Source organism: Osmia bicornis, chromosome 7 (genome assembly GCF_907164935.1).
Source record: "Osmia bicornis bicornis chromosome 7, iOsmBic2.1, whole genome shotgun sequence".
In the NCBI taxonomy this organism is placed as follows: Eukaryota; Metazoa; Arthropoda; class Insecta; order Hymenoptera; family Megachilidae; genus Osmia; species Osmia bicornis.
The window spans coordinates 5,294,242-5,321,173 of NC_060222.1; the positions used below are offsets into that span (position 1 = coordinate 5,294,242).

A 26,932-nucleotide genomic window follows, 5' to 3' on the forward strand; every position below is an offset into this window, starting at 1 on the left:
CCTGTGACGTCAGGAGAATTGAAAAGGAAGAGAAACAATGAGCTAATTTCTTTTTTTAAACATATCTTCCATTAGACATTTTTATTCTTAATTAATAAATTTAAAAAAAATAAAAATGCTTAGCCAATGGTCTAAAAAATCATAGATTTTATTTTTGAGGAATGCAAATTACTTCAGGAGGTGAATCCCAGTTCTTTTCCAAGTTAAATTATTCTCAAAATTAAAAAATTTCTGAATTCTTCAAGAGCTTACGATTCATTTGTGATGCAAGTAAAATATAGATTTTTAATTTTGAAGAAAACTGAATTCTCCAAAATTTGAATAACTTTTATTTTTTATTTTTAACGTAATTTTCCTCCCCACTTCTAATAAACTACCCCTCATAAACTAGGTTTATGTAAATTCAAAAAGAGAAACAAACAGGAGTTGAATGAAGGGGAAAGAACAGGGCCAGTTGCAACAAGAGAAAAGAAAACAGTATTGTTCGGCTTGCTTTTCAGGGAACCTGCTCGTCGACAATGAAAATTGAGTTTTGGTGGGGAAAAGCTTCACGAGAGTACGACCATGACCACGGACTTAGATGAATCAGAATCGCGAAGACTATATATATATGAGCTTCCCGAATGAACAACGATCAGTTCTGATCTCTGCACATCGACGTGAATCGGTGATTAGTCTTCTCTTGTGATTATCTGAGGAAGGAAACCAGACAGAGAAAAAGTAACAAGGATGTTCTCCAATCAACTCTTATTTTTAATGACTGTCATTGGTATAGCAGCTGCTGAAGTTCGTGAGTACATGTTTTTTTATAAAATCTCATAGATAAATTAAATTTGATTAATTAAACTGTGTCTAATATCTTTTGCGTGCAGTAGACTTGAAAATAATAAATAATTTTCGATAAAAATTTTATTAACAAGCTTTAAGTTTGATCAATTCAAGTGCTCGAAATATGTTATTAATACATAATTTATCATTTGTTTATAGAAAAGCTAAGATTGCGTTTTAATTGAAATCAATAGACTCTTTTATGTGTTCATTTTTCATTCTAAATTATATATTGCGGAAATTGTGCTGATTGGTATTGAAACTGTGTCATTTGCGATAAAATAATTAACATTAGCATTGAGGATCACGATCAATAGGATCATAGAATGCGGAAGAAAATTTTCACGCTCTTCAAGGGGATTAAATTAATTAAAACAATTGAAAAAACAGGAAGTTTACATCAATAGAAACCCTGAATGATCATTTATTCATCGAGTTTCTTTTTGTTCATTAACAATCTTTATATAAGACAAAAGAAAATACGAAATGGAATGTAGAAGAGCAGGAAAATTTAGCTGCAGCTGAGAAAAAGGAATATTTAATATGATGTGGAAAAATACTGATTTATTAAAATTTTTTAAAAATTATCAATTTGTAAAGAGAATATTTCTCGTCTCTCTTTTACAAACAATTGAATACATTCTGAGAAGTGTAAATTTTTCTGATTTCTTTTGTCATTAACACAACTTTATTATCTCTCGTGTTTGTCCAACAACCAATGACAAGGATTTTTAATTACTCATTAACATATACTCTACTGTAATAAAAAAAGTTAACAGCAGTATCGTTTACGCAGTGTCAAAATTTAAAAAATTATAAATCATGCAAAACTGCTTTTCAAAAATTCAACTAATCAATTGGGAGAAGAAAATTATTTACCTATTGAAATTCTTCTTTTTCCAGCTTCGTACATCCATGTATGTGGGAGAAAAGATCCAAAATTGGACGAGTGTGTGATCAACAGTGTGAAGTCATTACGCGATAAACTTCGTGATGGAATTCCGGAACTGGATATTCCTCCTGTGGAACCATTGAAAATGAGTAAAGTGGAACTGATTGACACGCCGAGTTTCAAGGCAACTGTAACAGACCTCATACTCCGTGGTCTTTTGACTTACCATGTTAATTTATTGCACGTGGATCTAAAGAAACAACAGATAGACATCGATGTTTATTTCGAAGAAAATAAGCTGGATGCACATTTCAACATCACTGCTCAACTTTTGGTACCTATTGTTGGAAATGGGCCGATGTCCCTGGTAGCAAGTAAGATCAGAAGAAAATAATTAACATAAAAAATAGGAACAATGAGCAATTTATCATTCTGGCTCTTATTATTCTTTCAGAGGACGTGGGTGCTAAAGCGAATCTCAACTACAAGCTCGTTGACCATGCAGGCAAAAAGTATGTCTTTTTCCCATCGATGACCACTAATCTAGACGTAAAGAATTATGATGTGAAATTCGAAGCAGAGAATTTTGATAAATCTATGCACGATGCCATCAGCCAGGCTCTGGGTAACAGTCGTCAAGAAATATTAGATGCTGTCAAACCTAATCTGGAGAAAATCATTTCAGAGACAGTTTTAAGTATGGCTAATAAAATCGGCAAGCATTTCACCTACGATGAATTGCTTCCGGATCGAGAATAAAATTGTTATGGTAAAAAGAACGTGTTAAAAAATTCAGAAAATAATTGGTCTTTTAATTAAAAGTTTGAGATTTAATGATGTTATAATTGTACTCTTTGCTGTTAAGTTATGTATGTTTAGAGAATGTTTTTATTGTTTGTTTATACTGTATCGTTGTTTCTATTTTATGAAATAAAAATACTACGGAATTTAGATCATCTGCTGGGGAAAATGTAAAATCGATTTCACAATCGCAATTAATACTTTTTATTTGGCACGATTATTGCCTTGTTACACGTAACATTACATGATTTCTGGTAAATATAATTAATGTAATTCTAAGTTAATTAGTAATTAGATTATTGCAAATCAGTTTATGTTACAAAAGAGTTAGTTTTAATTTTTATATTAAAAGAAAATCGAATATTTAATAAAAATAGAAAAATTCATTTACTCAGCAAATAATTGCTAATTAGAATTTCCTCTAACATAATTAACAAAATTGAGATCTAATAGTATAGGAAACATTTTTATTAAAAGATTAAAATTTCATAATTCTTTTATAAAAATTTCTTTTTGGATTTTTAAATTCATTATAACTTCATGAATATCAATTCGGTAATTAAGACACATTCTTAATTATACGTATAAAACAATTACACTATATACTACAATAATTTTTCCAATTTTGTTCATCGCTTATATTTACAACAAATATTCCATGAGTAAAGTATAAATTATCAAATCATATTCAAATTTCAATATGATTCCAATGGTCTTTAACCCCTTGCCTTATAATTACATTATTATAATTACGATAATAAGACAATATCAATAAGAAAATAGTATTTCAATGATGGTCTATGACATCCTATCTTCTTTATTTAAAAAATTACATACGAATTTCAAATAATACAAAATATAGAATAGAAACTTTAAAGAAGATACCTTAAAAATTAAACAGTTCTGAATTTTTTAATTTTTTATCAAATTTTTTAATCAAAAATATTTTCTTCTTCATTTTGATAAATATTATAAAGCAAGATTTTGAAGACTCTAAAAAATATTCACTTCCATCAACATCTTTTACAAAACTCTCTGTCGATTGTCAATTTACAATAGAAAGAAAGAAACTTTTTAAGAAAGTGGGAAAAGTACTTCGTATGTAAATTGCGATAGAATACCATTTGCAATTTTGATGAATGTATCAGAAATACCATTTTCAAGAGCGGGTTTCAATTCGTCGATGAAGGCATCGAAATTACTATTAATGGCCCCATTAACAGCTTCGCCTAAGACTGGATCGCCACCGAATAGATTGTTTAACTTCAGATCACCACTGCCAACTGATATTTTTGTTTTCAGGTCGACTATCGTCACGTAATTCAGACCGTCCTGCCCTTTCGTTATTTCAGCCTGGATCTTCACCAATGCTTTGCAATTTGTGAAGTTTCCATTCAGGAGTCCTGTTCCTTGGATTCGAAGCAGTAAAACCTTTCCATCTACCTCGTAGTCGCTGTTTATGGAGAGCCTTGGGAGATCCAGTTCGATGACAAAACGAAGAGTGTCCACGTTGGCCCTGTGAAACGTGAACCAAATTAGTAAGTTTCAGTCAGAAATAAAAATTTTTTATTAAATTAGGAAATTATTATTTATCAACTAATCTGGAATATTTAAAAATTGCAAGTATAAACGAGTGCTTAATTAATCAATAGATCATTGATATTGATCAGTTCCTTTGGACAGTTTCATTTTCTCGGTTAGTCTGTCACGTTCACCATACAAATTATTTTCAATTGGAAAAGAGTTTGTTTCAGTCAGAAATTAAAATTTTTTAACTAGGAGATATTTTATTAAATTAGTAAATTATTATTTATCAACTAATCTGGAATATTTAAAAATTGCAAGTATAAACGAGTGCTTAATTAATCAATAGATCATTGATATTTATCAGTTCCTTTGGACAGTTTCATGGTTTCCATGAGACCAATGTTTTCTCGGTTAGTCTGTCACGTTCACCATACAAATTATTTTCAATTGGAAAAGAGTTTGTTTCAGTCAGAAATTAAAATTTTTTAACTAGGAGATATTTTATTAAATTAGTAAATTATTTATCAACTAATTTGGAATATTTAAAAATTGCAAGTATAAACGAGTGCTTAATTAATCAATAGATCATTGATATTTATCAGTTCCTTTGGACAGTTTCATGGTTTCCATGAGACCAATGTTTTCTCGGTTAGTCTGTCACGTTCACCATACAAATTATTTTCAATTGGAAAAGAGTTTGTGTCACGGCCAGTTCTTGGTGTGCACATGGAATACAAACAAAGTGAATCTTTTTATTTACCATGATGGTTTCATTAATTTATCTAGATATTTATAAATCATCCTCTTACAATTATTCTCTATCCCTTTCGATATTCGAATCAGCAGATTTCATTTATCTGATCGAAGATAATTTCTTTTAAATATTGATTTAAAGCTGAAACAAACGTGTACCAAAGATGATAGGATCGAATTGATTTGATTCGAGCTTAATCCGATCAACCTCGAATATATCTTCGCTTTCGTGCTGGTCCTTGAAAACCGGGTTTCGATTTATGATTCCGGACACTGTTTTAAGGCGGATCGTTCGTCATCGAGCTCGTAGAATATGTCACTCTTTGTTTAATTTGACATAATGACCATCTTGACTTTTGTCTTTAAAACTCAGTGTGTTTAGGAGAAAAAAGAAACGGGTTACGTAAACCTTTCGCAATGATCATAGCAGAAATTCATCTCACGAGAGAGAATAATTGCGTTAAAGAGTTGGATGATTGCCTGGGAGCACTCTGCATTTCTCAATGAGTCTTGTTACTGATTTAGAGTCAGGAAATGAATAATGAACAGTGTGATAGGAATGAAAAATTGTAAGAAAATACATCTTTCAATTTTGAATTATAAATTAAAATTTTCTAATTATGATTATAATAGTAATTAGTGCAACTACCCTATGGTAGTTCACCCCCACTATGAATAGTAACACTTCTTAAAATTATATCTGCTTTCCTTCTTTTTTTATTAATTTTCTTTCTATGACAGTTAAATAAAATGAATAGGAATTATTTTTAAAACTTACTTCAATCTCGTCACAGCAAAATTGCTGGCACCATTGACACGAATGTTCGACAGCTTTAGTCTGATGCTAGCTCCTGTAGTAGCCACCAATTCTTTCAGGAACAATGGTTCCAAGGATGGGATATTGTATTCTGGTAATCCAGAGTGTAAGTGTGGTTTGAAATTCTCCACACTGCTCTTGATGCAGTCACCCAGATTTGGATCATTTCTTTTGCAAACGTGTAGAAAATCAGCTGTGAGGGAAGAAAATTTTTATTTAATAACATCAATGAACTTTGATTAAAAAAATGTGATTTTAATTTGTAATGAAGTCTTTTTGACGAACATCGATTTTAAATGTTCTGTCGAGAGGAAGATTTTAGACGATGAAAAATTGAAATGCGGGAAACAGGAGTCACGAAATAATATTTAAATATTTAACAGCTTATTTACGTCATCAATAGCTGTCATCGTTGAATATCTATGATTTATTATTACGTTAATAATAATTTAGTATGTTAATAAAATTAATGAAGTCGATGTCAGAAGTAATTAATTCTATACAAAGGTGAATAGTGACAAGTATACAGGATTGTTATAATTAATATACTTAAGACATGGGAAGTTCACGTGGGTGTGTTTTCAAAAAAAAGTTAGAAGTTACATTGTAAACATAAAAAAACATAGTAATCACAGTTCTAGATTCAAATGGCTAAATCATTAATCATTGCCATAACTTTGCTTAGACTAAATTTCCAAGAAATCTTTGGTAATTATTCCACATACCTGTAATTATTTGTAATTATGCAAATATCGAGAAACTGCTACTTTTTAAAAAAATAACACTTGAGCTGGAAGTAAAGAATTTAACTAGCAACGTGTTTTCTTATATTTAAAATGACAGGCTCCAAAGATCTAAATTTTATTATCAAATAATTATCAAATTATTATCAAAAATTAGCAATTTTATTTCGTATCACATCCACGCACTCCCATTAATTCTTCAATTAAAAATAATAATATGTACTATAAAAGCTACAAATCCAAATGAAAAGAGAATCAATTTTATTATCAAATCACTGTCGCAATAAAATAGAATTTTACTTACGCAAATCACGTGCAAAGGTAGTAGAAAGGATCGTCGCGACGACCAGTCCTATTAACACAATCTTCCTCATCTTTTCCTTTAGAAAGAAAAAAATTGGAAGTTAACGAGGATCTCGGACGTTCGTCTAACAGGCGGAAAAGATCTGCAGGGTTGTTTCGTCACCCACGAACGATGGCTGGACTTGAAATGAATACGGTGGAGGTCAGCCCCAAGTCCTTATAGATCTACCTTTATCCCCCCTCTGGCCGGTTATTTCTCGTTGTTCGTCGATGATACCCGCTCCAGAGCATCCAGATCAACGTGATGAGGTAGGTATTATCCATCACGAATTCTGAGCATGTGCTAACGCATGTGTGCGTGCTCGTGCAGACGCTTCATACGTTTCAACTTTTGTTGGAAACACGAACAGGTGTAATTTCATTGATTTCCTAGAAACTTCTAATTAATTAAAGTACTGCTGGGTATAATTTTAGGAGGGGAACATTGAAATATCAATTATTTAATTAGCAAACTTGCACCATCAATTTCTAATTATTGACAGAAATTTTTAATTGAATCCTAACATAGCTGAAGGGTTAATTAGAGGTTTCAATTAATATTCTGAAATTTAATCTAGTAAAATAATTAAAAATTGAGAAAAGAGTTTTTTGAGTGCTTTTCGAGGAAAAATATGAAGGTTAATTAGAGCTGAAACATGGCTGAAGGGCTAATTAGAGGTTTCAATTAATATTCTAAAATTTAATCTAGTAAAATAATTAAAAATTGAGAAAAGAGTTTTTTTGAGTGCTTTTCGAGGAAAAATATGAAGGTTAATTAGAGCTGAAACATGGCTGAAGGGCTAATTAGAGGTTTCAATTAATATTCGAAAATTTAATCTAGTAAAATAATTAAAAATTGAGAAAAGAGTTTTTTTGAGTGCTTTTCGAGGAAAAATATGAAGGTTAATTAGAGCTGAAACATGGCTGAAGGGTTAATTAGAGGTTTCAATTAATATTCGAAAATTTAATTCAATAAAATAATTAATAAAAATTGAGAAAAGAGTTATTTTGAGTGCTTTTCGAGAAAAAATATGAAGGTTAATTAGAGCTGAAACATAGCTGAAGGGATAATTAGAGATTTCAATTAATATTCTAAAATTTAATCTAGTAAAATAATTAAAAATTGAGAAAAGAGTATTTTTGAGTGCTTTTCGAGGATAAATATGAAGGTTCCTATATTTAATTGAAAAATTAATCCAGTTTATCGTGATGGAACGTGTTAATGTACGACTATATGTTAGTGCCATACTTGAGAATAAATTATGAATGTTGAGCACGTATGGAGGTTCACGACCAACGCGTATGTAGAGAATAACTCGAAGGTCTGCGAACTGCTTTAATTGCTGTTTTATGTCGTTTGGTGTAAAAGGGATTTGAACGTTGATCTTGAACCTTGAGCACACAACGATGACGTATTTACTCGTTAATTGGACATTTCACAGTGCTTTCTGATATTAAGCAGCGATTCGAGTAACGCTCAATATTACATTTCGTTAAAGTTATTTGTACAATTTGAATTTCGTCTTCTTTGAGATATATTGTGAATGATCAATTGTATGAATAAGTTATGAATTTTTTCCACTTGATTATTCCATTTGCATACCCGGAGAGATGAAAAAATTTCCTTAAATGTTAATCAATCAATTTTCGAATATAAGAAAGAACGTATTATTTGCAACATAATTTCTTCTGTTGATGGAAAGTTTGAAAAAGAAAATTTGTTTATTAATCGGTTAAGGGGTATTTTAATTGAGCATTGTTACGTACGAATACAGTGACGACTTAAGAGGAATTTTGAGTATCTCCAGTACGTGATCCATGACACGTTTTACGTTCATTGACCGTAGATGTTTCTATCAAAAATAGTACCTTTAAATGGAAATTTATACTTAAACGTGTTTCAGAGTAACTGAAATTTACACACCGGTCGCTGATTATATTAAAAATTATACTATATCCCATGGAAATGGAAGAAAATTAATTTTGTACAAACTAATTATATCGGGGTGGGTTTCTTAAAGGATTTAAATGAACCCCCTTTCGTTCTTTACATTAACAAATTAATTCTCAGTAAAACGATACCGTTAGAATATTTAAAAAAAACAGTTGTAGAAGTCGTAAACAGGTAAATTAATGAAGCGGAAAAAATTTCGGTACCTTGACCCTGTCCTTCGACGAAGCCACCGAAACGTTGGCTGGTTTTTCGTACGGCTACTCGTGTTTTTTCTTGGAAAAAAGAGACAATACGCAGTTGGAATATTAGAATCAAGATGATTCTTCCTGCTATAAAACGCGATTCGCTTCTTTGAATGCACCACCGCGATGATGTCGCGATTCTTACGACCTCCTCGACCTTTTCTGTTAAAATTCATCGCGTTGAAAGAGACGAATCTGTGATGAGGGAAATAATATAGAAAAAATATAGAATGAAGATTTTTTAATAATATTTTTTATTTCAATGGAAATTATCAGGAGCAGGATATAAAAAGCGTTGGGTTTAAATTGAACGAGTGAAAAATAAATTCAAGGAATACCAGTGTTCTGAACCATGTGTTTCGAAGCATGAATTATTGAATATGTTTTTATCGGATTAACAAGAATGTTGTTTATGCGTACTTCAAACAGTGTACTTAAAACTGACCCAGCTTCCTTAAGAAAATGAATCCGAGCTCCTGTAATGATATGTTGGCAGCTTTTTCTGGAATCACGTGTATCTCGATCAGTTGTAATTTTTGAAAATACAAGTATCTATGGAAACGTGGTAATTAAATTAATTTTCAAAGTACTGTAGATTTATTTAATTATCATAATTAGTATGAGTACTAGGTCTCATAGAAAATCATGCAATCCCATACTAAAGACAATGAAGAATTTTCTATATTTGAAATTAAAAATAATATTTTATTATGATAAATTGTTAGAATAATTTTGAAGAAACAACAACAGATTGTGTCTCATTTGCGAAACGAAAGCATAACGGAATCAGTCTGAAAAGTTAATATTAAAAATTGGAAGTCGAGTCACGTTTAATGTTCCCTCTTGTTTACACGATTCCAGTAAAATGAAATATTAAAGTATGAACTTTTGTTCCCTACGAAACTGGAATGACAAGCTGATGAAAAATTTCCAGGAAAAATTTCCAGTAAAATTATTTTACTGAATTAAATTTTCCAATATTAATTGAAACCTCTAATTAACCTTCCGGTTATGTTAGGCTTTAATTAAAAATTTGTGTTAATAATTGGAAATTGATGGTACAAGTTTGCTAATTAAATAATGGATATTTTAATGTTTAATGTTTTGATTAATTAGAAATTTCTAGGTAATCAATGAAATTACACCTGTTCGTGTTTCCAAGCTGAAGAAACTCAATTATATCGTGAAATAAAATTAATTCTTTAATGATAGATGCAAAGTTCGTCTAATTCTTTTGTATTATTATGCAATAGCAATTAGATTATATGATCCATCATTTTCGTGAATTATTCAGTCCAAACATATCAAACATCAGACAATTGAAATCATCTTGAAGTCTCCGGAAATTTCAAGCCACTAGATGATTAATTATTCTTCATGCTGCTTCTATTTAGAGGGGTTTTCCTTCCAGACTAATTTCCCAGTCATATTTCTTGTTAAAGGTAATTAGGAATTAACGTTGAATCAATCGATCATGTATTCTACTGATAACCTGTTGGAAGAATTGCGATATGAATAATTTATTTTTTGGAATAAGAAGAAAACATTTGCGATGCAAGTATGCGAATAATATTAATATAAAGGAAAATACAATTTTTGGAACATCAAAATTCTTGTTATTTTACAGAATTCCAGAAATTTATTCAATTTTCTTTCCTTATAGTTTTCTTTTTCTTATAAATCAATTTAATTTTGTAGAAAGTTTCCTTATTATATACTCAACTCTAATGATTAATGAATAATTAAGTTTTGAGTGATCAAGTGCTTTATTGCTATTCAATATTTTTTCTCAAATATACTGCCCTTAAAGATGTTTCTGGATCAGATTATATTAAAATAAATTTTTCAATGAATAATTCATAAATGATGAGTGTATTTTCATGTGGTATGTACCAATTGAAATGTTTAATTCAGCAGAAGGTATTTATAAAATGAATTTCACATTTTATTTCATAATATTTATAATATTTATTCTTTCCTATGATAAATACATAAAAAAAATTAAAAAGTGGTACATACATAGTATATAACATAATTTTTAAACGCCAATATAAACTATTATTCAACAGTTATAAATTGAAAAGTGGAAATAAAAAAGCTATAATCACTCAGAATGATACTTTCTTGAAACAGTTAAAAATCTAAGCAATAACAATTATAACTTCCTCCATTTGCACTCTTCAATTAGTCATAATGATACAATTATCGATAAGTACTCTTAAAAACATTAAATAGTATAATTTAACAATATATACGTGCAATAATTTAAAGCATACATTCAACGTGACACTTTACATCCATAACACTAAAGTAAAAATTAAAGAAAAAGAACACTTGACGTATTAATAATAATACTACATACCGTAAATTACATGAAAATTTTCACACATTTAACAAAATTATATCAAATTATTCTACGTCACTGATAATTAAACGTGCTCGTTCGAGTAATTAATTATTGGAAAAATGAATTTTTTCACGTAACGAACCTTCGTTCAATCGTTATCTGACCAAGAATTTTTCTTCTTCTTTCCGGAAATAAAATTTTTTCATCCTTGATTTCAAGGCAAAGGTTTAATGGCTTAAACATCGACACGGTGAACATTATTTTCTTCGTTTTAATCGGTGAGCCATGCGTCGTATGGTACTTGAGCAAAAATCTTCTCAACAAAGGTCGACATTACTTGGACTAATTTCCTTCGGAGATCCGGTTTCATCTCTTTCAACAACTCCTGGCTGTTTGTGTTAATGAACAGATTCAGTGCGGCGACTGAAAATATGAAAAAAAAGGAAATGTCATTAATCGTTGGCAAATTACACTTTCAAATCATTCACTGTTTCAAAGTAGCTGTAGTGTAATCTTCCATTAATCATGTTGCAATTTGCATGAATCTCTCAATAATTTAGATGTTTTTTTCCATATGATAGTTCCTCGTATTGAGAAGGAAGTTTCAAAAGTAATAGGAGGTAAAAAAAAGTATTTAATTCCCAATTCTGAATAGGAAAATTTAAATTTAAACATTGGTCAAGTTTTTTTTCGAAGCAGTTAAACTTCTGCCCATTCTCCAATATTTTTTTTGTTCTTTTTATTGCACGAATTCTTTGCATAATATATTTAAAAATTTCCAAAGAATTCCAAGGGATTGGCCACTCGGAAATGAAATTATTCGAGAAATTGACTCACTAATTATAGCATTGCTGTCGCGTATATTTTCCACGCCCATTTTGATATTCTGCACGCTGAAGTCCATTTTCAGTTGTTGCAACCTTAAATAATCTCGTCCTTGGTAGAAGAATGGTCTTGCCCTGATGAATACCTTGGCCTTAACACTCTCTATAAAGAAATGGAACAATCAAACGAAGAAAGATGAGATTCAGAAAGATTAATGCATAAATGCACTTGATGCATTTGACACTGAGAGATGCAGCTGCACCGAACTGGTTGCATTCTGCAAGGCGAATGGATTTCAGGTCAATGGTACCATTCACATGGTAATAACAACATCTTTCTCACAAGTGAACTGGATAAAGACAAACCTTGAAATTTCACGTTCTCTTTAAGACAGATCGAATTTTTACAATATCGAGACAGCGTATTATCTCGCTAATTACTTTCAGAAATTTCCAGTTCATTTCCTTCGATTCGACGAAACGAAATGTGTATAAAATTCAGCTAAAAACAAATTTGCATTGCGTCGGCGGGTGAAAGTCGGCAACTTTTACTCGACGCCTTTTCACTGGACGATTCTCTATTACAACTATCTTTCAAATTATAATTTGCCCGCCGACAGTCACGATACCCAGCCTTTCGAATCCCATTAATTGATACTTTAATCCTTCCAGTAACCTAGTTTCATTCAACGAAGACATTACTATGATACACTATGGTATTCGTAGGTCTGGGTCACGATTGACCCGATTCTCTTCGTTCGAGGGTTAAGATACGCGACACTGGATTAAGAAATCATCGATTCTTACCATATTCGCCCCAATAATCTCCAGCCCCACTAGCTTTTACCAAAAGCAGAGTCCCACTGGATCTGTATTTCGCAGCAGCTCTGATTTTCGGTATACTTAGTGCCAATTGCAATTGAACTTCGTCCTCTGATATCCTGGTCCTAAGTCCAGTTATTCTTAGGGAAGATACTCCCCTGGCAGTGATATTTTTGAATTGAGCTCTGTATCCTTCCGGTCCACCCCCGACGGATATGTGGAGCTCGTCCAAAATAATGGGCTCCACTTCAGGGTAGCCCAATTGAGGCAAACCTAGGATAAAAAATTGAAGTAGAACAAATTTCAAGGTTCGTTTCAATTCTATGCAAATTGAAATGCTTTTACAAACACCCGCATAGAAAGTCCTCCACTTTTCTTTTAATGTTCATTTAACACAGGTGAACTATCTTTGGGTGAAAGGAGACCCCTCTACTAGGGACCTATTTATCAAAAATGATGTTTCTTTATACCGGCAAAAAGTATTTAACAACGAATTTAAATGATCTTTTATTCAATCTACGTCAGCACGTCGAACCTATTTCCATGACGTCTGTAGAGCGAGAAGAATGTAGGACACTGGGTGACCATTCGAATACACCGTTATAACCTGCTTCTTTACCGCCAACGTTTTCTTCTCCTTTTTCCCCGCGACACCACGTGCTCTCAGAGATCTGTTATTCTCGACATCCGTATCTTTCTTGCTTTTCTTACTTTTCGAAAATGAGACCACGACTTCTTCACGAATAGGAAAATAGAAATTTTGTAACGTGTTATGTTAAAATTTTTAAAATTAACCGGTTTATCAAATAAGAGAAAATTGTAATTAACAAGTTTAATTAGAAGAAGAAGAAATGATTTGAATCTCACCATGACGGAAGTGTTCAGTGAGGACGTTGACCGACCTCGCTAAACAGCTCTCCACATTTTGGTCCCTCCTCGAGCAAGGTTCCAAAAACTCTAAACCCCTGTACCTGCCGATCGCTTGTACATTAATTAACAAAGAACACGAGCACAATAACAAACCGATCAGTCTAGTGGTCATCGTGATTGATTCTATTTCTGTCGTCGTTACCGAGCAACTCGATCGAATTTCTCCGCGTGGAATGACCGACGAACAGGGATGAGCCAAGCCTTATAGCACCTTGACATTGCCCCCGCTATGCCTTCCTCGGCTTCCACTGTTCGAGGACAGGATAGAATCCCAGCTACGGCAGATCTTGACTGTCCCTACCCCAAGGACTTTCTTCGACACTGCTACTATTACTTTCCAAAAGCATCGTATTATATAATTTCTTCTTTCGACAATTGTGCCAGGGTGTTTTGTAAACAGAGACGGGATAAGGGATTTGGTTTATGATTTTTAAGGAAATCTTTTTAAGGGTTCAATGTTAAGAATGTTTGGTATTTTTATTAAATACAAAAAGATTTGTAAAATCTACAAATTATTTAGTAAAAAAAGGAATAGTTTTATAAACTAAGTCCCTTTTATTTTATAACAGTAAAAATAATAATATTTTTATAATTCCTATATAAAATTGCTAGGAATTGAAATCTGTAGAAAAGAAGATAAAATATATCTTAGAATCTCTATCGGTAAAACAGTTACGCTCTCGGTGATTTCAATGCCTCCGAATTCGAAGGTGCACGAACTCCGGTGATTTCAATGCGCGCACTGCTCTGCAAGATCGCTGTCATTAACCCATTATCCTTCAATGTCCCATTTTTGGGACACATTTTCAAATTTTTTTCTTTTAATAACTAATAATTTTTGAAAGAAACAAATTTGAAAATGTGTCCCAAAAATGGAACATTGGCAGATAATTTTTTTCTATTAATAACTTTAATAATTTTTGATAGAAAAAAATTTGAAAATGTGTCCCAAAAATGGGACATTGGCGGATAATGAGTTAATTCCGAATATCTGGCACCTCTATATCTTACATTTCTTATTTATATCTACAATTATAAATATGTTCTCTAAAATGATCATTTGACAAATTATAATCAATTATGACATTGATCAGGATATGACTAATTAACGATTTTTAATAAAAATTTCAACTAAGGGAACATAGAGCATAGACGCGACGGATGTGGTGCTTAGAGGAAAGAATGTTAAGCACCGTTAATAAGCACCGTAACAGAGGATGACGATCGAAATCGGTCATGATCGATCGCGATGAGGCGGATCGAACCGTACTACTTTCGTTCACACGGGTAAAAGAATTCATTAACGATTCCTGATGGAATTGTTCGAACGCTCCGTTATCTTCGGATACATCGTTCGTTTCAATGGAAATTATTGATAATAGTCGATGAGAATCGTCTTGAGGATGCGTGCACCATAAGAATGCGAGGTCAGGGACCGTCAACTTCTCAAGGCGAACAGCTATCTTGACAAGAGAAGAGGAAAGCCCTATGTTCCCTGCTAGTATTCCCTACGGTAAGAACTGTAGATCGCCAATTCTGACAAGCTCTCGACGGATCCTTGAACGTAGATTGCCTGACAAAGAAAAGGTAATTGAACTAGCGGCTAAGAAAAGTTTTACCGAGAAAAAATATGAGTATTATTTAACCACAGACGAATGCACTTATCTCAGTGCAGCTGTAAAATATGAAAAATTAGAATTCCTTGGTTTCTTTTGATTGTTTAGATCACAAGATGTTCCTTGCGAAGTCCATCTCCTAAATGTATTATTCTAATCTAAATACATTAGAAATTCACAGCAAATAGAGAAAACTATCTTCGATTAATGAATCGTTTTGATTCTCTTAGAATACCATCTTCGAATTTATTTCTTTAAATAATTATGAACTCGTTCTTTAACTAGCATCGGGCTTTGGTTTGATGATTTTCTCGAATGGGAAATTGCGAAAGGCGTTTCCAAAGATCTCCGTGAACCCGGTAGAAACGAGATCATTGATCAGACGTCTAGTCACCACGAATCCTGGTTGCCAGGCTTCGTTTATTATCCTGTCGAGGATATCCTCGAGAATTTGTCGACCAAACAATAAATTTGTTATGTGAAGCTTCAGATCACGAATCGTTTGCACGTCCACGCTGACTTTTATTTTTTGACCGGGTCTTCTGGTGACGGTGGTTGTCTGGACGAGATCGTCTGAAATGAAAGGATTAAAACATTCAAAATGAAAGGATTAAAGCAAGGACTGCTTTTTTGCAATGTAAGAGTATTTGAAAGGATTTAAAGCATAAATTAATATTTAATCTTACTTACAAAGAGCCAGAGTGAATTTCCCTTTGTTGCTCACACTGGAGCCAAACATGTTTCCTTTAAATTCGTACAAACCTGCCAGAAATTTTGCTGGGAAACTCTGAGTATATACAACCTGAAATTGAATAATAATTTAGCAAAGGTGGTAGGTCTAAAAAAATTGAGATTTACAATAGCTGTAAGAATCATTGTTCCTAATTATCTGTACAAACGTAAGAAGTAAAGCTATCACCTTGTAATTTGGCAAGTCACTAACGAATTTCGTCACTTTGCTAGCAGTCCATCCGCTCTCGGTGACATTTTTCAGCGTAATAGTGAAGCCAAAACTTGGCATTCCCCTTGTCACAGACACCTCCTTCGCGAAAAATGGATCAAACGGCAGGACATTATATTTTGAAAGTCCTGTTTTGAAGTACGGTCGAATCGCATTTAATGCTTCTCTTATGCAGGAGTCGAATCCTGGCACGTTTGGATGGCAATCCTTGAAATGATCCTCTGAAAAGACAAAGAGAAATAATTTACTAATCTCTGATGTTATTTCTTGGAATAAAAAAAATTGAGGAAAGTGAGGATTGTGAAAGTTTCAAGGATTCGTACTTTTAAAAGCCTTCGAGCTATGGAAACCTTTTTGTGGTATTTTATTGAAAACACTTAATGGTAATAACACATATTATTAAATGAATTTTTATATTTTTTAAAAACTCCAATTTACCAGTCTACTTTGTTCTTTGCTGATTGATATCATCACCTCATTACATAGTAATCGCAATTTCTTTTGAAACAGTACCTTTTTTTACATCATTGCAGTATATGGGAATATACAGTGAGAAAATGAACAAGTTTGACGATTAATTAACATTACATGCTGCAACTTTCTGTCTCTTTATACCATCCTCTTGAATTCCTTGAGAACTATTCGCTTGCATAATTCACATTCTATTGCGTTGCGCCATCCTGTTACATTGTTCGAGTTACATGCGTCTATCGCTATATATCGATGAACCTCGATTAATTTATGCAAATGTTATTGATGAATTTCGGTGAGATGCAGATGAATTAGGGTCGGACGCGGTGAAAGTTAACGTTGCCGAATATCGTGGTAATATTTTGACAAGAATCTGTCGAAACTTTCATTCGCGTAACATGCTAAGATGTTACGTGAAAGATAGAAAACATTCAGAGCATATTTACAAAGTTAACACATTAATATTATACTCACCAACTCTGTTATTAACAGTGTCAACAGTCTACTTAATTACATTGCTTTGGCTGTTAATTCATTAACAGGCTACTCACCATCCCCATAATCATTAACGTTACGTATCAATAGTCTACTCAGCAATGTTAACTTAATTATTAGTATATTATTATTTTAACCATCATTTTAACTATCAAAACATCACCATACCTCGGCTTATTCATTAATATATCAACATACCACTCACCTCCAATGCTCTAATAATTACCATACCAACATTCTACTCACATACCTCACTTTACCTCTCCAAACAACAACACTATATTTAAAAAAAAAAGTAATAAACAATTTCAATTTCTTTCAATATTATATGAACACCATAAGTATCCCAAAAATAAATTTCCTTAGCTGCCATTCTTATCAATAGTCTACTCAGCAATGTCAACTTAATTATTACTATGTTAACATTCTACTCACCTAGGCCATTTCAACTAGCAACATTCTACTCAGAAATATCATTTTAACTATCAACACATTACTATTCCTCGCCTTAATCATTAATATATCAACATACCACTTACCTCGATTGCTCTAATAATTACCATACCAACATTCTACTCACATACGTCACTTTACCTCTCCCAACATCAACACTATATTAAAAACAAAATAGTAATAAACAATTTTAATTTCTTTCAATACTATATGAACACCATAAATACCCCAAAAATAAATTTCCTTAGGTGCCATTCTTATCAATAGTCTACTCAGCAATGTTAACTTAATTATTATAATACTATGTTGACATTCTACTCATCTAGGCCATTTCAACTATCAACATTCTACTCAGAAATATCATTTTAACTATCAACACATCACCATTTCTCACCTTATTCATATCAACATACCACTCACCTCCATTGCTCTAATAATTACCATACCAACATTCTACTCACATACGTCACCTTACCTCTTTCAATATCAACACTATATCAAAATAAAAAAAAAATAATAATAGTCTCTTTCAATGCCATAAGTACCCCAAAAATAAATTTCCTCAGGTGCCATTTACTCACCGAATTCCGCGCCGAAACTGCCGCAAATAAGCAACAGAAAAAGAGCAAAGGTTGATCGCATTTCTGATTCTAACAACCACTGTTAATAATCGAATAAAATTTGTATTATCTACTCGACTTCTAACACGTTCGATGAACACGAGGGGCGTAATTCCAGCAACACGCGAACGATGCTTACGCTTTCACTCTCCACTATACATCTGAGAGAACCATTAACCGAGTTGCGTTTCTGTGCCAGGATTTTCGATCGAGCTTACATAATATGAGAGGAACATGGGGGAGATTACCTTCTCGTGAAACCAGCTTGATTAAAATAAAACTATTTCGCTCTGCTGAACGTTCCTATACAGTGTTCCCCTTGCTTTATTTTCTGTCGGATGATAAGGAACATTGCGTTTCCTGCTCGTACGCGGAAGAAAGATTTGTCGTTTACGAAGGATTTTTGTCACATAATTGGCGAGGACGTTGGAACAAATGAATATAAACTCGGTGATTCATTTTAGTGAAAACAAAGACCAATTGAAATTCTACAAATAAATAGCAAAGTAGTAAATGAGGCATTTTAATTAAAGAAGGTAATTAATTAAGTGCTAATTTTCAATTTAGAAAATTAAGTTCAGATATTGAATCTTGTATAATATAAATTTGTTTTCATACCAAAGAAGAATTAAATGGCTTTCTGAGAAGTGCACACTGCAAAACCTTAATTGGCGAACACTTATTTACATGATCTATCGTTTCAGTTTAAAGTCTGAGTTTTTATCAATCACGTCATTTAATTTGTTATTGAATCGATTTTAATATAATGCATAGATGTACTTCAAACTTAACTCTTTCGATGTTGAAGAGTTGGAAGAATAATTTTTCTAAGGAATATGGAATTTACTTGATTGTATCTTATTTTGCAGGTGTTGTAAAGTTAAAGAAAACACGTAACATTTGCGTAAGCGAAAGTTACTTATGTAATCCACAGAATTGTACGATATTGCATTTTGATAAATTTTATTATGAAATTTTATGCACGCAGGTTAATATAGAGTTCAAGTTTTTTATATAAATCCTTGGTATCCATTCTAAAATTCTTGGAGAGGTATCTTGAATACTAGAGTGAACATTTTCAACATTTAAAATATTGAAGTGCATTTATGAATGATTCTGAATCTTTTTACGCCTTTCGACAGATGACCAGACTTACAGCAGTGTATAAATGATCGAAGATCGAAGCCTTTCACAATCCATTCATAATTCTAATTAATAACATCCTAATGAAAATTAAATTTTTACAACTTTTATAAAAATATAATGAAGACTTCAAAATCAAAAGAATAAGAAAATTGGTAATTTAATTATTCTAAATTGATCATCAACTCCACTTTTCAATAATTAAATAATAAATGTTGGCACATAAAAATTTTTTTATTAATTTTTCTAATTAATCAAAACTAATTCGTAGCTTTAATTAAAATTAATTAAAACTAATTCGTAGCTTTAATTAATTTTAATTAAAAATCAAAAGAATAAGAAAATTGGTAATTTAATTATTCTAAATTGATCAACAACTCCACTTTTCAATAATTAAATAATAAGTGTTGGCACATAAAAATTTTTTTATTCATTTTTCTAATTAATTAAAGCTACGAATTAGTTTTACTTATTATTTAATTATTGAAAAGTGGAGTTGTTGATCAATTTAGAATAATTAAATTACCAATTTTCTTATTCTTTTGATTTTTATTTATGAACGTCTCGTGGACCACTGTACCCCGAATAGTTCAGTTGTCGATGCACAGAGATAGGGAAAGATCGAAGAGTATCTAGGATACTTTCGACCGGGTCTAAAATGGCCTAGCCGAGACTCGTCTGTCGTCCCAGACGATGAAGGCGCAGGTGCACCTTGCAGCAGTGAAAGTATCCGAGTGCAGTTACGATCTGGCATCTGTCAATGCCCTCTTGCATAGTCAGTCTAACTCTTCTAGCTGTGTAGTTTCGATTTCGAACCTATCCAGTGAAGACATTTGAAAATCAATCGAAACTAACGCCATCAGATTTACATTCGTCCGAATCGAATCATGTTCGAAACAAGTTGGTTCTGTCTTCTATTGATCCTTAGTGGAGTGACTACTCTCTCTGTTGATTCGAATCGTGAGTAACTTGACTTTTTGGCTATTGGTCCTCTTACTTTAAGGTACCTGATTGGATAGATGGACACTTTCAGAGTCAAGTTTATAGAAAACAGAGTGAAAGTTTCATAAATTGGATACCTATGTCGTAAATTAGAAAACAGCCTTAATTTGTTATAAATTTTTGAAACTTCTATCTTCAACTCTATATAAAATTAATTTCTTTTCATTTTTAAAATTATAATAAATAAACGAAATTTGAAGTGATCTTCGATGTAAATTAAAAAATAATAAGAAAATAAAAACAAGATGCCTATACTGTTAGAGAATGTTGAAAACGTTATATAAATCTAAAGAGGTCAATCGTGCAAATATCCTTCGGAAACTTCGAATTTCACAATATACTGTTAGAAATGACAGGTTGTCTGGCAACTGGCGTTTTTCGCTTGCTTCACTTCGACCTATGCTTATTAATACTCTCCATTTTTTTTTTTTCATACTGTTTAATTATTCAATGTTTCAATTGCAGCTGAATACGTGAAACAATGTTCGAGAAGCGACCCAAAGTTGAAAGCTTGCCTGATCGATGCCCTGCACCATCTGAGACCGTATTTAAGCGTCGGTATACCGGAAATTGAGCTGCCTTCCGTCGAACCGTTCCGCGTAAGCTCGACATTATACCTTTAATACTTCCTGTCTCGTTAATAGAATTATGTTGTTCCTGTAAGTACTTTGCTTATCAAACTTTCCAATCAATGTTATGCCTATAGAACTCCGTTCGATAACACTCCATAATATCCTATTATAATAAAATGGTAAATTAATTAAAATCTTAGAAAGAAATTTTTGTAGCCTACAAATGAAGGACCAAATTATTAAAAATCTACGTTTTTTTTTAGAGATGAACTAAATTCATATGGTATGCGCTTATTTTCAACAGATAACACTCCATAATATCCTGTTATAATAAAATGGTAAATTAATTAAAATTTTAGAAAGAAATTTTTGTAGCCTACAAATGAAGGACCAAATTATTAAAAATCTACGTTTTTTTTTAGAGATGAACCTTGTTTCATATACTATGCGCTTATTTTCAACAGATAACACTCCATAATATCCTGTTATAATAAAATGGTAAATTAATTAAAATCTTAGGCAGAAATTTTTTTTGCATTCAAATGAAGGACCAAGTTATCTAAAATCTATATTTTTCTTTTTTGAAATGCACTTTGTTTCATATACTATGCGCTTATTTTCAACAGATAACACTCCATAATATCCTGTTATAATAAAATATTAAATTAATTAAAATCTTAGAAACTTTAACCAAGTTATCTAAAATCTACGTTTCATTGAGTGTCCTTATGTCACGACTTTTGTGTGTCTGTCAGATTTTGAATAAGGGTCATATACTTCTATTAATTAAATTAAATTTATGTTTAATAATATAATAAAACTTATTTTTTTATGACGAATTTGAGGAATTCATTCAAGGTACATTATTGTTAATAAAAATTTTTATTTGTTGGACCGCGATGCTTTATTGAATCAAGGAGCGTGCTTTGAGTCCGGCTTGACCGCACTTGTTTTTTTAAAAGGTGCACCTTGTTTCATATACTATGCGCTTATTTCCAACAGATGGACGAGCTGACTCTCTCCCTGACAGGTGGTATAAACGGTTACAAGGTTCAACTGCGCGAATTATACGTAAAGGGAGCGAGTAACTACACTGTAGAGGACATTAAACTCGGATCACCCTTCGAAGCTGTCGTGCGAATGCCAGCCCTTATTTTGGACGCCCATTATTCCAGGTTTAGAATTGAGAAAATACAAAATCGCCGACAGATTACACATCCTTTTAACAAATATTTTATTTAATTTAACAGCTCGGGGGTGCTGATCATCCTCCCAGCCAGTGGAAACGGAACGTTTCATGCGAGATTCGATGACGTGAAGGCTTTAGTCAAAGGTACCGTTTCGACAAAATTGAGGGACGAGCAGACGTATCTGAATGTTGAGAATCTCGACGTTGAATTGGTTGTTAAACACGTGCAGATGAGGGTTCGCAAGATTTTTAATAATAATCGAATTCTCAGTGAGTATAATAATTAGAATTTAATTAGCTGGATTTTTATCATTGATTATTTCAGATTTTTCCCATTGATGTCTGTTAAGTACATTTGAATCTTAATTTAACAAGATAATTATAATTTATAGCCGAAGCGATCAATCTGTTCCTCCGCGAGAACGGGCAGGAAGTGTTAAAGGTGATGGAACCTCAGCTGAAAAAGAAGTTGTCTGCGCTTTTCGCTGGTATCGTCAATCAATTGTTACGTCACGTACCAGTTGAAGTATTTTTGTTACCTTAAACGTACTTCTCTCTGGCCATTAACCACTTGGATTATTTGTTTTTTACAAAATGAAAATTAGTACAAGCTAAGTTGTAAATAGAGTTAGGACACACCAATGAATAATAACTTTGGGTATACATCAAGAGGATTAAGAAAATGTAATTAATGTAGCAGACTTAAGGAAATACATCATTAATTTTCTATTTATTTACATCATTCAGACTTCGTCCAATAACAAAAACAATAAATTGCTGTTTTAACAGCGTGCAGTATCCAACGTTAAAATAAAAAAAAAGAAAAGAAGTGCTGGAAGAGCACGCTTTAAAATGTTAAACAAATTTTACAAAGTGTCTCCAGAATAGTTAACATTAATTAAACCGTCTTCGCTTCTCTCTTCGATCCCAGCTGTTTCATCTTCTTCAGACACAATGATCCCTCGATCTTCTCACGATATCTTCTTCAGCTCACTTTTCATTATTTTGCAACTATGAATCGACTGATTCAAGGGAATACCGTTGAGAATGGTATTCTCGAGAAGAAACGATTGGTGAACTCGGTTAAGAATTCGTCCCAGAGATCCATCATTTTGGGCAACATTCCACGGAAAATCAGTGGCCAGTATTCGTTGACGAAGATCAGAGCAGCTCGATCTGAAAATAACAATTTTATTAAATTCAGATTCTGAATAAATAAAATCCATCGTACTTTACTCCCAACATCTCAAAGCCTTAAGAAAATAAAATAAAAAGGTAAATATTGAATCATCGAAGAATTCGTGTTAAGTCACAGCTCGCATAATATTCCATCAGTGTTACGATATGAAAAATGAACGATGTTACAGGGACAAAAGCCCCAACAACAAATAACAGCTATTTCACGTTAATTAAATGGCACAGGATTTTCTTGAAATCCCTGTAACTCTACTACCCATTCGTATAAGTCGATATTATGTAATGATAGGATGCCAGAACGACGTTGTTCGACTAATGACAGTATCGTGTCAATTCCTGGTGATTACCTTAAGTAAACAGTAAATTACTGTTCCTGCTTCGTATTATGTCATATCGTCATTTATGGCAATCATTCAGTCGTAATCTTTCACACCGTATACGTAATCTGTTCGATGCACCTAATGACGCACCTGGTGCGTCGCTCATTATACAGTCATTTTCCATAGCGATAAAAAAATTACTATTTGTAATTTCTGTCATTATATTAAATATCGATCCTTACAGTGATTCTTTAAATTATTTTTCACAGAATATTCGTATGAAATCGAATGCAATTGATGACGCACCTGGTGCGTCGCTTATTATAGTCATTCTCCATAGCGATAAAAAAATTACTATTTGTAATTTCTATTGTTACATATTGATCCTTACAATGATTCTTCAAATTATTTTTCATAGAATATTTCTGTGAAATCGAATGCAGTTGATGACGCACCTGGTGCGTCGCTCATTATACAATCATTCTCCATAGCGATAAAAAAATTACTATTTGTAATTTCTATTGTTACATATTGATCCTTACAGTGATTCTTTAAATTATTTTTCACAGAATATTTCTGTGAAATCGAATGCAATTGATGACGCACCTGGTGCGTCGCTCATTATAGTCATTCTCCATAGCGATAAAAAAATTACTATTTGTAATTTCTATTGTTACATATTGATCCTTACAGTGATTCTTTAAATTATTTTTCAAAGAATATTCGTGTGAAATCGAATGCAATTGATGACGCACCAGGTGCGTCTAGCAAAGAATTTTTATATATCTCTTGGTATTGATTTTAATAGACTTACTTAGTTGCTCGTTTCCATGGAACAGATCACTGAAATAGACTTTCATTTTTCCTACTTTTGGGAGCAATCTGAAGTGTTCGATGACCCATCGGTCATTGACAACGTGTCCTGTGATGTCCCACGAGCATCTCACATCCTCCATGCTCATGTTGAAGAATCCTGTTGATGAGAAATTTAATAAGTTAAGCATTTTTCTTGTTAAAATTGCAAGAAGATGTTTCTAATTTTATTTAAATGAATATTTATTCAATTATACCTTGGCCACCGAGTTTGAAGGTATCCAATGAACCTTCAGCTTCGTAATTGCCATCGAGCAGGAGCTTCGGCAATTCGAGATCGATTTCCAGCCGGAAGAAGTCGTCGGTCATTTCCGGTTGCACGGATAAGAAGCGTGCTTTCGCAAGACCGTACGTCCTGACATCGGTACCTGATAATTTTCCTCGTAATTGGCCATTTTTGTACTCAGTCGAATAGGAATCCACGTAATAGGGATCCAGCGGTGGAATGTCGAAATCTGGCAATCCTTTATTTTGCAAAATTTATAAAAAGTAAATTTATTATTCACGAACATAACGAAGAACTTGGGACGATTACAAATTGTTTTGCATTCGAGGAGCTGGATTAAAAAAAAAGATATTGAAAAAATGGCAAAAAATTTGTAAACACTTTTATGTAAATATTTAATATTGGCACGATCAAAGTCCTCGAAATGACGCGACACGAAAATAAGATATCTAGTTAATTTCTAGTTGAAAAGTAAAATTAATTAGAGAACTTGCATTCGTGACACGTCATCTGGGCAAGGAATAAAAAACAGCAACTATTCGCAAAGTGAACGGCGAATGTTTATCATTTGAAACGGGAAATTAAGAAACCAGAAGGTGTCAAATTCGAGGCGAAAAAGTTTATCATCGTGAGATCATGGAAACGAGAAAAACAACGATGACCCATTGCCTAATTTATCACAGATATTATAAAAAGGATCTTTAACAATGGTGAACGTTAGAAGTATTTGATTATCATGTTTTATGCAATCGGTCTTGATTTAATGTGATTCAAGAGAGAAATGGAAAAAGGATCGTTGCAAGGACGAGTTCGAAACAAGTTTAATTAAAAGAAAAAAATTGTGCTTATTGGGTTGTGACGAGTTTGGAAAGAGACCTCGTTTGATTACTACACTGTTTGTTTACAATTTTCATATTTCCATGATAAAATTAAATAATGACGTACCTTCGATGAACGTGGGCCATGCTTCTTGAATAGCCAGTCTCAGACAGGACGCGAAATCATCTGAATCCCTTTTGCAGGTTTTCACACCCTGAGCTGAGGAACCGAGAAAATAAATAATTCAATGAATGAAGAGAAAACGAAGGCGGTGCAGTGAGAGGTAATTTTCGGATTTCGCTAAAATTTAACTTCCTACGGTAACTTTCTAACTAGACAGTTCACTGGAAGCAATCACAGAAACTTTTACTTGTAATTCAGTGCAAAGGAAAAGTTGCCAATCGGTTTTATAATAAACAGCTAACTCCAAATTCCTTCTGTCCCAATTTAGAAGAAGAGCGAAACAAATCTAATTATAAACGAAGATGAAATGGATGAATTTCGAATGGAAAAAGAAAATTTTTCTCACTTACGAAGCTGATAATCCGCAGCGACCAAGGCGACGACGGCAAACGCAAAGGAGATCGTTCGAATCGCGCGGAACAACATGGTGCGTGGTTAAAAATCTTCCAGCTAGCTTAGCCAATTATAAGCGGTCCGTTTATATAGTTTCCAGCCCCAAGGACTCCGGGCAGAGCTACGTTGCAAAATTGCATGTCATTAAAGCGCGCGCCAACACGTGAGAGGCGTGAATCAGCAAACAGCGTGTCGCCCCAGCGTTGCAGCTGTTCGACAGGGTGCATCGTGATTAACCCTTCTCATTAACCCTTTTTCATTAACGTTGCTATGCAAAATGTAAGTACTAAGATAATAGAAATATCCAAAAGAGTTTAGAATTATTAAATTTTCTTGGTGATGAATAATAAGAACATAGTTCAAATTACAAGGATCATAGTTTCGATATTAAAAGTAAGGGAATGAGAAAGGATAAAATTCTTAAAACGACAATGTAAATCTTAGTAACGAGTGTTGCATGATCTTTTGTTACAACAAACCGATCAAGTTGTTCTATGAAGGAGGAGGTTGATCTAGGATTCGACTTTTCTGTCACTGCATCGGCATCCCGGCCTCGATGACTCGCTTCGCTTTCCTC

General features: G+C 32.8%; 6 protein-coding genes across 6 annotated transcripts; 2 read left to right on the forward strand and 4 right to left on the reverse strand.

The window, feature by feature from the left end:
- Window positions 1–623: 623 nt before the first annotated feature.
- Window positions 624–2,676, forward strand: LOC114876973. Its single transcript, XM_029188988.2, has 3 exons — window positions 624–790; window positions 1,732–2,094; window positions 2,175–2,676. Exons 1-3 carry the CDS (start codon window positions 730–732, stop codon window positions 2,477–2,479), a joined length of 729 nt encoding a protein of 242 aa, XP_029044821.1. The 5' UTR covers window positions 624–729; the 3' UTR covers window positions 2,480–2,676.
- A 30-nt stretch (window positions 2,677–2,706) lies between these two features.
- On the reverse strand, window positions 2,707–6,967 carry LOC114876972 (putative beta-carotene-binding protein). The gene is made up of 3 exons (XM_029188987.2): window positions 6,666–6,967; window positions 5,580–5,811; window positions 2,707–4,037 (listed from the first exon to the last, which is right to left on the reverse strand). Exons 1-3 carry the CDS (start codon window positions 6,733–6,735, stop codon window positions 3,596–3,598), a joined length of 744 nt encoding a protein of 247 aa, XP_029044820.1. The 5' UTR covers window positions 6,736–6,967; the 3' UTR covers window positions 2,707–3,595.
- A 3,945-nt stretch (window positions 6,968–10,912) lies between these two features.
- Window positions 10,913–14,198, reverse strand: LOC114876939 (protein takeout). Its single transcript, XM_029188914.2, has 4 exons — window positions 13,760–14,198; window positions 12,878–13,165; window positions 12,084–12,233; window positions 10,913–11,669 (listed from the first exon to the last, which is right to left on the reverse strand). The coding sequence occupies exons 1-4, from the start codon at window positions 13,932–13,934 to the stop codon at window positions 11,518–11,520; spliced, it is 765 nt and encodes a 254-aa protein (XP_029044747.2). The 5' UTR covers window positions 13,935–14,198; the 3' UTR covers window positions 10,913–11,517.
- Window positions 14,199–14,280: 82 nt separating this feature from the next.
- LOC114876950 lies at window positions 14,281–18,963 on the reverse strand. Its single transcript, XM_029188947.2, has 4 exons — window positions 18,400–18,963; window positions 16,358–16,620; window positions 16,129–16,240; window positions 14,281–16,011 (listed from the first exon to the last, which is right to left on the reverse strand). Exons 1-4 carry the CDS (start codon window positions 18,458–18,460, stop codon window positions 15,716–15,718), a joined length of 732 nt encoding a protein of 243 aa, XP_029044780.2. The 5' UTR covers window positions 18,461–18,963; the 3' UTR covers window positions 14,281–15,715.
- A 1,232-nt stretch (window positions 18,964–20,195) lies between these two features.
- Window positions 20,196–23,077, forward strand: LOC114880939 (protein takeout-like). The gene is made up of 5 exons (XM_029197462.2): window positions 20,196–20,541; window positions 21,049–21,182; window positions 22,158–22,330; window positions 22,406–22,614; window positions 22,737–23,077. The coding sequence occupies exons 1-5, from the start codon at window positions 20,469–20,471 to the stop codon at window positions 22,886–22,888; spliced, it is 741 nt and encodes a 246-aa protein (XP_029053295.1). The 5' UTR covers window positions 20,196–20,468; the 3' UTR covers window positions 22,889–23,077.
- On the reverse strand, window positions 23,056–26,424 carry LOC114880938. The gene is made up of 5 exons (XM_029197461.2): window positions 26,313–26,424; window positions 25,906–25,998; window positions 24,932–25,198; window positions 24,676–24,834; window positions 23,056–23,520 (listed from the first exon to the last, which is right to left on the reverse strand). The coding sequence occupies exons 1-5, from the start codon at window positions 26,386–26,388 to the stop codon at window positions 23,372–23,374; spliced, it is 744 nt and encodes a 247-aa protein (XP_029053294.1). The 5' UTR covers window positions 26,389–26,424; the 3' UTR covers window positions 23,056–23,371.
- Between the last annotated feature and the right edge of the window lie 508 nt (window positions 26,425–26,932).

Coding starts and splice junctions, on each gene's coding strand:
- LOC114876950 (XM_029188947.2), bottom strand. CDS start 18,460: ATGCGATCAACCTTTGCTCTTTTTCTGTTGCTTATTTGCGGCAGTTTC. Junction 16,241..16,357: donor GTGACTTGCCAAATTACAAG/GTGATAGCTTTA, acceptor ATTCAATTTCAG/GTTGTATATACTCAGAGTTT. Junction 16,012..16,128: donor GAAATTCACTCTGGCTCTTT/GTAAGTAAGATT, acceptor CTTTCATTTCAG/ACGATCTCGTCCAGACAACC.
- LOC114880938 (XM_029197461.2), bottom strand. CDS start 26,388: ATGTTGTTCCGCGCGATTCGAACGATCTCCTTTGCGTTTGCCGTCGTC. Junction 25,999..26,312: donor CGCTGCGGATTATCAGCTTC/GTAAGTGAGAAA, acceptor TCGGTTCCTCAG/CTCAGGGTGTGAAAACCTGC. Junction 25,199..25,905: donor ATGGCCCACGTTCATCGAAG/GTACGTCATTAT, acceptor TGCAAAATAAAG/GATTGCCAGATTTCGACATT.
- LOC114876939 (XM_029188914.2), bottom strand. CDS start 13,934: ATGACCACTAGACTGATCGGTTTGTTATTGTGCTCGTGTTCTTTGTTA. Junction 12,234..12,877: donor AGATTATTGGGGCGAATATG/GTAAGAATCGAT, acceptor ATTTCTTTATAG/AGAGTGTTAAGGCCAAGGTA. Junction 11,670..12,083: donor CGACAGCAATGCTATAATTA/GTGAGTCAATTT, acceptor TCATATTTTCAG/TCGCCGCACTGAATCTGTTC.
- LOC114876973 (XM_029188988.2), top strand. CDS start 730: ATGTTCTCCAATCAACTCTTATTTTTAATGACTGTCATTGGTATAGCA. Junction 791..1,731: donor TATAGCAGCTGCTGAAGTTC/GTGAGTACATGT, acceptor TTCTTTTTCCAG/CTTCGTACATCCATGTATGT. Junction 2,095..2,174: donor GCCGATGTCCCTGGTAGCAA/GTAAGATCAGAA, acceptor TTATTCTTTCAG/AGGACGTGGGTGCTAAAGCG.
- LOC114880939 (XM_029197462.2), top strand. CDS start 20,469: ATGTTCGAAACAAGTTGGTTCTGTCTTCTATTGATCCTTAGTGGAGTG. Junction 21,183..22,157: donor CTTCCGTCGAACCGTTCCGC/GTAAGCTCGACA, acceptor TATTTCCAACAG/ATGGACGAGCTGACTCTCTC. Junction 22,331..22,405: donor TTGGACGCCCATTATTCCAG/GTTTAGAATTGA, acceptor TTAATTTAACAG/CTCGGGGGTGCTGATCATCC.
- LOC114876972 (XM_029188987.2), bottom strand. CDS start 6,735: ATGAGGAAGATTGTGTTAATAGGACTGGTCGTCGCGACGATCCTTTCT. Junction 5,812..6,665: donor TACCTTTGCACGTGATTTGC/GTAAGTAAAATT, acceptor CTTCCCTCACAG/CTGATTTTCTACACGTTTGC. Junction 4,038..5,579: donor TTTGCTGTGACGAGATTGAA/GTAAGTTTTAAA, acceptor CACGTTTCACAG/GGCCAACGTGGACACTCTTC.